Source organism: Eublepharis macularius, chromosome 11, assembly GCF_028583425.1.
Source record: "Eublepharis macularius isolate TG4126 chromosome 11, MPM_Emac_v1.0, whole genome shotgun sequence".
NCBI classification, from domain to species: Eukaryota; Metazoa; Chordata; class Lepidosauria; order Squamata; family Eublepharidae; genus Eublepharis; species Eublepharis macularius.
Window position 1 is genome coordinate 92,961,159 of NC_072800.1, and position 11,676 is coordinate 92,972,834.

An 11,676-nucleotide genomic window follows, 5' to 3' on the forward strand; every position below is an offset into this window, starting at 1 on the left:
TAGCAAGGACAAGGGTAGGCATGTCCATACAGTGTCAAGGGCATTTCCATAAACAGTGTCATAGGGTAGATGAATACAAGTTTACAGAGACAGAGCATTAGCAAGGATCCAATACAGGGTCGAAGGATTGCTGAAACAGAACATAATCAGTTCTAGGATTGACATTAGACAACATGAAGCACAAGCAGTATATATTCAAAGCAACAGATAGTATGTAAAGCAACATAATGGTGGAGCCCATGGTTCTCAACTCATTGGCGAAACATCCAAGACCCCCTCCCTACAATACTGCCCTCCTATCTGAGTAAAAAAGCAGAGCATTCTCTTTGACTGTCATAGAAGATCTAGAGGAGTTAGCCTTTTTAGTCTGCAGTTGCAAAATAGTAAAGAGTCCAGTAGCCCCTTTAAGACTAACCAACTCTATTGTAGCATAAGCTTTCGAGAACCACAGCTCTCTTGGTCAGATGCATCGTCAGGAACAATAAAGTTCTCAAAAGCTTATGCTACAATAAAGTTGCATCTGACTAAGAGAGCTGTGATTGTCAAAAGCTTATGCTACAATAAAGTTGCATCGGACAAAGAGAGCTGTGGTTATCGAAAGCTTATGCTACAATAAAGTTGCATCTGATTAAGAGAGCTGTGGTTCTCGAAAGCTTATGCTACAATAAAGTTGCATCTGACTAAGAGTGCTGTGATTGTCAAAAGCTTATGCTACAATAAAGTTGCATTGGACAAAGAGAGCTGTGGTTCTTGAAAGCTTATGCTACAATAAAGTTGCATCTGACAAAGAGAGCTGTGGTTCTCGAAAGCTTATGCTACAATAAAGTTGCATCTGACTAAGAGAGCTGTGATTGTCAAAAGCTTATGCTACAATAAAGTTGCATCTGACAAAGAGAGCTGCTGTTATCGAAAGCTTATGCTACAGTAAAGTTGCATCTGATTAAGAGAGCTGTGGTTCTTGAAAGCTTATGCTACAATAAAGTTGCATCTGACAAAGAGAGCTGCTGTTATTGAAAGCTTATGCTACAATAAAGGTGCATCTGACAAAGAGAGCTGTGGTTCTCGAAAGCTTATGCTACAATAAAGTTGCATCTGATTAAGAGAGCTGTGATTGTCAAAAGCTTATGCTACAATAAAGTTGCATCTGACAAAGAGAGCTGCTGTTATCGAAAGCTTATGCTACAATAAAGGTGCATCTGATTAAGAGAGCTGCAATTCTTGAAAGCTTATGCTACAATAAAGTTGATTAGCCTTAAAGATGCTACTGGACTCCTTACTATATAGAAAAGCTGTAATGACATGAATTAATATCAGCATGTATCACCCAATAGCATCACTAACAGAAGGCAATTAACCAAAACTAATAGCAAATCAAACATGAATCCATTCTCAGATCTCGCACAAGTGCCCTCTGGAACAAAACTGTCTTTGTGTGGTGTCTTAACAGACAGCAAGGAAGGAGGAGAAAGGTCTGCCAGGGAGAGGTGCTGCCTAATTTTGTTGCCACTGCTGAGAAGGCCCTGCTTGCATAACCTGCAGCGGTAATGGAACATGCAGCAAAACCTCTATGGAAGGTCTGAGAGAACAGGAAAAGACTGCCCTTGATGTATCCTGGATCCAGATGCGTTTTGGATGCTGTCATTTATTAACCGTGTCTCTCTCTCTCCTGTGTGGGTTTTCAGGCTTGCAAAAGCAACATCTGCCTGGATCTCTCCCCGAACCACTTCTTCGATGGGAGGCTGACGGGACACAAAGTGGTGAACTGGGATGTCAAGGTAGGTTGTTGCATCTCCAGAGAGCAGCAAGTGGTGGCACGCCAAACCGTTCTCTGCCTCTGATGTGCTGGCAGTGCAACTGGGCCACAGGCATGGCAGAAGGCAGTGGGCATGTTAGGTTACATCCTTCACTGTGTGCCGGACCCCCCACCCAAAGCCAGAAGCTGGGGCCTGGGTGAGCCCCTGGCAGCCGCGCTGGGGTTCAACTGGCTCTCAGTGCATCTGGCCAAGTACAACCCTCATCTCTTTCCCCACCCTTCTGGTTTGCTGTCCCATCAACATCTGCGCAGGCAGATGTTGCTTTTGGCACTCACCCCCAAAAGACTGCTTACTCCAGCCTACGGATTCATCTGCTGAGTCAGCCCTAGGTGTGAAAAGGAAACAGACTTGGATGAGCAGAGCGTTGGGAAAGCAAGATCACAAATTGCAGAGGGGACTGGAGTTTAGAAATCTCTCTAGAAAATTTCACTGTTGGAAACTGTGACATTCCCCAGGGCCTCAGAGTGGGTGTGGCCTCGTACCTTTGGGCTGCTGCCCTGCTTCCCATCCCAGGCCCTCCGGTGCACCTGCTGCCTCTGCAATCCCCCGTGCTCCCTTCACCTGTGTGCCCCTTGAGCTTGGCAGCGGGAGGCCTTAAGGAAAAGCATGGCCGTTTTCACACGTCTTACCTGCCACCAGAACATCACGCAAAACACCCTTCTCATGCAAAATCACGCCAGGAAGACGCTGTCATCCGGGAGTTTTGCACAAAATTGCATTTTCCTGGTGCAATTTCGTGCAAGAAGACGCTGTCTTCCAGGTGTTTTGCGTGATGTTCCGGCAGCAGGTAAGACGTGTGAGAACGGCCCATGTCTCAGGTTGCCAGCTGTTGTCGGGTCCCGGCCAACTGTTCCTCTGTCCCAGCTGGCTGCTCTCGTCCCTTTGAGGTGTCTGCATCTCACCGAGCCTAACGCCGGTCAATCAATCAATCAGTTATGACTTGTCGGCACTCTCCACCACCATACTTGTATCATGCCCTTCCTCCAGGGCACTGGCTGCCATGCCAAAGTTTCCCGTCCCTGTTTTGTCCTCACAACAACCCTGTGAGGTAGGGCAGGCTGAGAGCCAGTGATGACCCCTAAGGTTGCTGCTCGGCCTTGGGCCATATTTGAAACCAGGTCTCCTGTGTACACATCTGTCACAATCATTGGGACAACGTTGTCACCAGCTCTCTCTGCAGATGGCCTCTTTGCTCCAAATACTGAGGCACGTGGTTTGCATTTCCTACAGGACGTGGTCAACTGCATTGGTGGATTGGGGGTGCTGCTCCCCCTACTGGATCAGGTGGTGTCTCAGAAAAAGGAGTCCGAAGACAGTCAGGAAACCCACGGCCTTGTCGGCCCGGAGCTGACTTCTTCCCGGAACGCCCAGGGCATGCTCATCCCGCTGGGGAAATCCTCAGGTGACCCAAATGTCTCTCTTGCCGTGCAATAGTCAGGCGTCGTATTCTAGACTTTCACAGACCTGGTTGATTTTACTGTCGGGTAAAGAAAATCTCTGCTGCAGGATTAACTTTTGTTAACACTGGTCGAGTCCCTTTTGTGGATTCTTAATGTCTCTCTTCATGCCAGTTCCTCTCTTTCCAATGAGAAAAGCTGCTTTTTCCCTCTGGGGTAGACTAAGATCTGCTCTTCCGTTCACAGAAAGCCGACTGGAAAAGAATGGAGTGGCTGCCTTCCTGCTGTTGGTGAAAAACTTTATCCGCGGTCACCCTGTCAATCAAGAGAGCCTGGTGCAGTGCCATGGGCCGGCAATCATTGGAGCCCTGCTCCAGAATGTAAGCATTTCAGTGTCAGCTGTACCATGCTTGGCCCAGTGGCCCAGGAGCTTGGGGGAGAAGTTGGGATATGCAAGAAGGGCAGCTGCGTTGGGGGGACGGGGTGCAGGATCTGTTACCCAGCTGGTGGTTACGAGAACTGCTTCATGGTCAGAGCAACGGCCAGTTTATCTGTTACTTTAATTTGATACAAAATTTGCAAGTCATCTTTCAAAGCAAAAAAAATGCACTTTGGGGCGTCTCTTCACACCATCCAAAATAGCATCCTTCTACCTTTCCATTGCTTGTAACTTGGAGCATAAATAACCGCTGTGGATGTACACGTCAAGTGAGCACTGATTCATGCAAAGTGTATGCTGGAATACATTTTGTTAGTCCCTTCTTTTTACTATTAACAATTTCTTATAATTTTTATTTATTTTACTTATTTACATTATTTATAGAAAAGAGCCAGTAGCACCTATAAGACTTAAAAGATTTGTGATAGGGTATGAGCTTTCATGAGGTACAGCTCTGGTATCTGAAGAAGTAAGCTGAGACTCACGAAAGCTCCTACCCTACCATAATTTTTGTTCATCTTATAGGTGCTACTGGACTCTTGCTCTTTTCTACTGCTACAGACAGACTAACACGGCCAGCCATCTTGATCTATCTACATTATTTATAGTCCGCCTTTCTCCCTGGAATTCAGAGGCGGATGACACAACTAAGTAATAACGATAATAGCATTGCAATATATGAAAGACTTGAATGAAACAGTAATGCAACAATAAACAAAGAACCAGTAGTAACAATAACAAGTGGCATTCCGAAGACGGGCGTAATGAATCAGTGGGCAATTATGTGATAACATCATACAGAATTTGATGTGTTGGTAAAGAATTTAAAAGCTTAAGACTTGGCACCTTTAAGGAGCTGTTTCAATTTCCTCTGAGGCAGGTCACATTTTCTAGGCCACACTTTGCAAATTTTAAGATAGATGCATGTTCTACAAGAGGGGAGCTGGGGGGAGTGGTCACCAAAACGAATCCTTCACAGAGGTGGGACCGTCTCAGTTGACAGTCTCTCTACACGAAACCTCTTACACGAGGACGCTCGAGTGTAGGGAGCAGCAATGTTTCTGAGAAGTGTAGTTTAAAAAGACAGAGCAGAAAGCTCTGTCAATTTCACCTCTCTACAGAGCCGGCAAAGATCGCTCCTCCAAGGGTTTGTTAATTTCTCCTTCGCCTCCCGGAAGGCTCTGTCAATTTACAAACCCTCTCAGGAGCAATCTTTCCCTGCTCTGTAGAGAGGTGAAATTCTTTTTACACTACACTTCACAGAAACATGGCATCTCCATACACTTGAGCGTCCTCACTTAAGAGGTCTTGTGTAGAAAGACTCTCAGAGGTCACTGTTTCCATCACTTTGACTGCAAGGGCCAGGAGCTGGGGTCTTCTGCACAAACCAGTGCCATCTTGGATATGAAATGGAAAGCGCTGTGCCCTGGTGGTGGGAAGGGAGACGCCGCAGTGGCAGCCCCTTCCAAACGGGGTGGGATGAAGGCAGAGGCAGTGAGGCCTTGGTTACTTAAGCCACCTTCTCAGCTACTTCAGTCGGGCCACGTTCTTCTCATTCAAATGCCCCCCTGTCTCTCTCCTTCCAGGTCTCCAGCCAGATGATGGACATGAATGTGCTGATGGCCTCTCAGATCCTTATGGACCAGGTGGCTTCTGAAGGGCACAACCTTTTGCTGCACCTCCTCTACCAATATCTACTGTTTGACTTCCGCATCTGGAGCAACAGCGATTTCGCTGTCCGGTTGGGTAAGTATAGGACGGTGTGTGTTTGATCCAGCGGAGCCCTGTGTGGTTGGAGCTACTTTCTTCAAGGTGGCACTGATTTTTCTTGGTCAGGAGAGCACCACCCCAAGGTGTGGTGATAATCTGCTTCCCGTGGAACAGCTTTACCTGTGTGATTAACAGTCTGCCTCATGGCATGAATTAACATAGCCTCCATGTGGCACTCATGCTGTGTAGACTAAGAGGGAATCCTCCTGGAAGCGTTTGTTGCTAACGGCACTTAAAAGCCAGCCCAGTTGGATTTGAGGAAGGCCATGCATATCTCAGTAGTACAAAAAATAAAAGCCTTGTAGTTAAGACCAACCAAAATGGCACAAAACATAGTGCAAATGTCTTAGTTTTGCCCGCATTCTTAATTAGACTGGATATTAAAAAGCGAAGTGTATGTGGGGGATGATTCACAACTCAAAAAGTTGCACACTGTGTTGTGTTATTTTGGGCGGACCCAGGGCTTTTTTTCAGGGGGAACACGGGGGAATGGAGTTCCGGAACCTCTTGAAAATGGTCACATGGTTGGTTGCCCCACCCCCTGATCTCCAGACAGAGGGGAGTTGAGATTGCCCTCCGCACCTCTGAGCGGCGCGGATGGTAAGCTAAACTCCCCTCTGTCTGGAGATCGGGGGGCGGGGCCACCAGCCATGTGACCATTTCCACCAAGGGCAACCCACTGACTTCCACCACCTCTTTTCCCAGAAAAAAAGCCCTGGGCGGACCCAGTAAAAGATATTATGTGACTCTTGTTTTTGGATATGCTCTGGACTAACTCAGCTACCTGTAAAATATGCCCTTTGGTCTTTGCTTACTCTGCCTTTCCTTTCTTACAGGCCACATCCAGTACCTGTCCAACATCATTAAAGATCACAAACAAAGGATCCGGAAGAAATACGGGGTCCAGTATATCCTAGACTCCATCAGGACCTATTATGGGTGAGACTCTTCCAAACCTTGAAAGACACCATGTGAACTACGGGGAATTATTCAAAAGGCTTTTTTACTCAGATAGGAGAGCTGATTGTAGGGAGGGGTTCTCAGATGCTTTGCTAATGAGTTAGGGACCGTAGACTTCACCCCTATGTTGCCTTGCATCCTGTCTGTTGCTTTGAATATGTGCTCCTACGTGCTGCCCGTGCTTCAAGTATGATCCTACTCAGGGCTTTTTTTCAGCTGGAACGCGGTGGAACAGAGTTCTAGAACCTCTTGAAAATGGTCACATGGCTGGTGGCCCCGCCCCCTGATCTCCAGACAGAGGGGAGTTTAGATTGCTCTCCGAGGGCGATTTTCTCCGAGGGCAACCCACTGAGTTCTACCACCTCTTTTCCCAGAAAAAAAGCCCTGATCCTACTGGGTAGTTATATGTTGTCTAATGTCAATCCTAGTATTGCTTATGCTCCATTTCAGCATTTCTTCAACTCTGTATTATATTCTTGCTAATGCTATGTCTTTGTAAACTTGCATTTATTTACCCTATGGCATTGTTTATGGAAATGTCCATGATATTGACTGTACCGATCTTGCACTGTGTAATCCGCCTTGAGTCTCAGTGAAAAAGGTGGACTATAAATGACATAAATAAAAATAAAAGTGCAGGTTAATCCCATATAGTCATCTTCCTCTTCACATTGTGGCCCGATCTGGGGCCCAGCAACTCTTCCCCTTAGGAGCATGGAAACGCATGGTGAGTGCATCATGTGTAAGCTCAGGTAGCATCTCTTGGTCCATCCATCCAGTGCAGACTGCCAGCTCAGAAAGCCTCAGTTTGCCCCAGGGCAAGTAGGGAGGAAGTAGGTTTTAACCCTTCTGCCTCCCTCAGTTCAGATACTTGAAACGGGCTTCCCTGCCACGTTGTTTGTTACCCTTGAAAACGCTCGCAGCAGAATGGGGGAGCTGATTTTTTAATAACCAAATGAGCCTCTAATGGGCATGGTATGGGCAGGCCAGGACTTGTGATCTCCCTCTCGTCTATTTGAGTCTTGTGTCTGCCACCCCATGCAGGATTCAGCTTTTGGCGCAACATTGTGTTTTGAGTCTCTTCTATAGCACGTGCAACACCGAATCCCATCTCTAATGAGGGACTTGGAGCCGGAGCTCACAGACTCTTCACAAAACCTGGACTGTGGGTTGGGCAAATGAGTGGGTGCTTTGCTGGACAGCATATCCTGTTTGCTGTTCCCTGCTGACACCTTAGTTGGAGCATGGCAGAATGCCAGCCGGTGCTGAAAAATGGGGCTTGCCAGGGGAAAACATTGTGTGCCGGACAGTCTTAGGGAGGACCCATATCGTTTGATTCCATACCTTGGCCTGAATATGTGTGTGTGCATGCTGACTTAGCTGTATATTCAAACTGGAATTGGGACAGTTGCAGTGATATCAGTGGCCATGGGGACAGCACAGAACTAGATATGTCTTTTGGCTTGATGGAGTGAGTCGATCCCTGTTGTGAGCAAGATTCAAGTCCAGTAGTGCCTTAAAGAGCAATTAGATACTCAGGGTATGAGCTTTTGAGAGTCAGAGCTCCCTTGTGATACATTTTGAAGTGTCTGATGAAGGGAGCTCGGACTCTTGAAAGTTCATACCCTGGAAAAACTTTGTCAGTCTCTAAGGTGCTATTGGACCCAAATCTTGCTCTCTTACTAGAGACCAACACGGTTACCCACCTGAAACTTTCCCTATTGTGATTTCTGTGAATATCCATCAAGGTGGTTTACAAATAGAACATTTTCAACCCCCTTAATAACTACAAACCAAAAAATGTACATTTTTAAAGCTGGGTCTAGAGGTGGGCACAAACCAGGAAAATGGCGATTCATTGCAGTTTGTGCAATGAAACCAGAAAATGCCATGAACTTGCCCTGTTCGCAAACCAGTTCATTTGGTTTGTCAGTTTGTCACTTTCAGGGTGCGGAAGGTCTGCAGAAAGCCCATCTTTCCCCTCCCCACACTGCCTAGGTAACAGATTGATTGGCGCCAGGTTGACTGCAGTGACAAACCGGAAAACAAACCATATGAACTGCCCTTAAAATCGTAGCAGTTCGTCACAAGTTTGTCAGAAACGAGCTCCGACGAACCGCCAGTTCGTGAACCAAAAACCGACTCGGTTCGTGACAAACTTTGGTTTGTATTTTGGCTCGAGCCCATCTCTAGCTGGGTCTTATTACAATAGCTTGTCACCCTCTTATGTTTTAACTTAGTAAGCCTTGAGGAAGCACTGCATAAATAAGTTAAATCAAACCGAGAGTATGAATGAAGAGCAAGGCAGTGAAGATGGCTAAGCATGTTTGTCCCTCCTCCTTCCTCCCAGGACTTACAAGGAGAAGCCGGTGGCAACAGACGACATCAAGACCGTGCAAACTTCCCTCTTTAGCCTGGTCAAGGACTTCCTCTGCCGAAGCTTCTCCACAGAGGAAATGCAAAGCACCCTCAACTACCTCGCTGCTGTGAACGATGAACACCAGGTATGGAGACCTCCTGTTCGATTCAGACACCACAGACAAACCAGAGTTTTCTCATGGCCTCCTCCCCCCTCTTCTCTTTGTGCAAAATACGTGAATGTAACCCTAGTGCAGCAGAGTGGCAAACAGGCTGAGCTGTGAATCGTAGTGTCCTTAGTTCGAATCTTACCTATGTCCCAAATTCATAACTGACTTTGGGCACGCAAGGATAAATCTAGCCTTACAGTCAGGTAAATAAGTTGGATCCTACCAGCATTTCCTTCTGGTGAAAGGGGAAGAAGGCTGCTCCTTTGGGCAACTGAAGCACCGTAGAAACCGTGCAGGCAGAACCATGCGGGACAGGGAGGGTGGTGCGGGGGAAGTGAAGTGAGGTGGAGTGAAGCTGGAAGGATCCAACCAAAACTGTGAGAAGCGTTTTGCAGACTCCAAAACTTCTGTACCAATGTGAAGTATTCTGGTGCATCCTGCAGGTGTGTGGAGTGCTGGAGGTGATCCACAGCTTGCAGAAGAGCTCCCCAGCCCAGGAGCAGCTCTTCGCCTTCCTGTTTGAGCCGGGAAACGTCGAGATCTTGTTCTCACTTCTTGTTCAGAGGAAGTTCTCCGATGATGTGCGTGAGAGGATATTCAAGGTGAGAGGATTCTGGCTTCTCCTCCTCGCCATTGTTTTTTGGTCTCTTGGTGGACTCGGCTAGATACTGGGATGGTGTCCTGCTCAGTTCTGTCACACGTGAGGGACTGTCTCAAACCATCCTTCTGCTCAAGAGGATACAATCCTAACCTTGAATGGGCACCACCGGATACATAAACCAAGAGCTACAAGTTACTCTGGTGTACAGGAACTACAAGGTTCCACAATCTCCTAAGAAATGTTTATATATATTTATAATTTTTAAAAGTGCTAATATCGTGCAAACAATAATCAGTACCTATAACAAGATCAATCAATAGTCATTCCAATCCAACGTAAAGTTCATCAATATGCATACAAGTCCAACTGGTAAAGTTCATCAATCCAGGAGCGTTGCAATCAATACATGAAGGTAAGAATTCCAGTATATCACACAAAGGCCAAGACAGTGACCTCCAAGTCCAATTATCCAGCGAAAGAGCTGTGGCTGAGCGTTTCTTCAAACCACCAGCCTACGGGTTTCAGCCAGCAAATTCCCAATACCCGTTTCGTAGTTATAACTTCCTCACAGGATGGTCACCAATTTTCCATTAGCTCATTACTCAGTTGGTCAATACAGACGGAACAATGCCTTCATGTATTGATTGCAATGCTCACGATATTAGCACTTTGCACTTTTAAAAAATATAAATATATATACAAATTTCTTTAAGAGATTGTGGAACCTTGTAGTTCCTGTACACCAAGATGATACGATTGCATCAGAAGGTCTCATGTATTATGACCTCTAAAAACAAAATGCCACCACCTGGTTCATTTCGGGAGGCTTCATAGCGGTGTGTATGATTCAGCTTGTGTAACACAATCCTGAAAGGAACTCTGAAGAAAGCCATTTTTCACGGGATCTGACCCCCTCTCCTTGCTGTCTAATGTAAAATAGCCACGGAATTGCATTATCACAGTAAACAATAGTCCTGCTGTAGCATGGTTGGACTGTGAATCAGCACTCTGCTGGCTCGACTCTGCAGATGGTCTTGGGCAGGGCTTTTTTTCTGAGAAGAGAGGTGGCGGAACTCAGTGGGTTGCCCTCGAAGAAAATGGTCACATAGCTGGTGGCCCTGCTCCCTGATCTCCAGACAGAGAAGAGTTTAGATTGCCCTCCGCACCGCCGAGCAGCGCGGAGGCCAATCTAAACTCCCCTCTGTCTGGAGATCAGGGGGTGGGGCCACCAGCCATGTGACCATTTTCAAGAGGTTCTGGAACTCCGTTCCCCTGCGTTCCCCCTGAAAGAAAGCCCTGGTCTTGGGTAAGCCACTCCTCTCCGCCCTAGCTCCCCATCTATACTGTCAAAAAGAGTCCAGTAGCACCTTTAAGACTAACCAACTTTATTGTAGCATAAGCTTTCGAGAACCACAGCTCTCTTCATCAGATGCATCTGATGAAGAGAGCTGTGGCTCTCGAAAGCTTATGCTACAATAAAGTTGGTTAGTCTTAAAGGTGCTACTGGACTCTTTTTGATTTTGCTACTACAGACTAACACGGCTAACTCTTCTCCATCTATACTGTGGGAATAATAACAACATTAATTTTGTTCACCGCTTTCAGCGGACACTAGAAGAGCAGTGTATAAGTGTAGTTGTTATTTTAAGGGAGCTGCTGTAGCAGAGTGGTTAAGTGGTTGGGTTCCAAATCAGCACTCTGCTGGTTTGACTCCTACTCCTGCCATAAGCTCAGCAGGTGGCCTTGGGTAAGCCCCTTCTCTCAGCCCCAGCTCCCCAGCTGTATTGTGGGGGTAATAATAACACTGCTTGCTCTAATCTGTCCATAAGAGCAGTATATAAGCACACTGCGATTATATAAGCACTTTAGCACAGCAGCTATCCCTCAGGCCAGTGCTTTGACTCAGTGGTAGAGCATCTGCTTGGCGTGCAGAAGGTCCCAGGTTCAATCCTCACGTGGCCCGTTGAAAAAGATCAGAGAGTGGGGGATATGAAAGACCTCAGCCTGAGAAGACCCTGGAGAGCTGCTCCAGACTGAGTAAGCAGTGCCGACCTTGATGGACCGAGCGTCTGATGCAGTGGAACGCAGCTTCATGTGTTCATGTGGACCTACATGTTGCTGTAGATACACACTCTGGCGCTGGAAACAACGGCCCCTCCTAGTATCC

The 11,676-nt window shown here is 46.8% G+C and overlaps 1 protein-coding gene across 1 annotated transcript in view; it reads left to right on the forward strand.

Annotated features, from left to right (window-relative positions):
- Window positions 1-11,676, forward strand: part of NBEAL2 (neurobeachin like 2) — a 206,444-nt gene that overhangs the window by 151,239 nt on the left and 43,529 nt on the right. The window contains exons 18-24 of the mRNA XM_054990898.1: window positions 1,683-1,775; window positions 3,045-3,216; window positions 3,458-3,591; window positions 5,237-5,396; window positions 6,257-6,359; window positions 8,731-8,884; window positions 9,352-9,510. Coding sequence (XP_054846873.1) covers window positions 1,683-1,775; window positions 3,045-3,216; window positions 3,458-3,591; window positions 5,237-5,396; window positions 6,257-6,359; window positions 8,731-8,884; window positions 9,352-9,510 — 975 coding nt within the window. The remainder of the gene's footprint in view (window positions 1-1,682; window positions 1,776-3,044; window positions 3,217-3,457; window positions 3,592-5,236; window positions 5,397-6,256; window positions 6,360-8,730; window positions 8,885-9,351; window positions 9,511-11,676) is intronic.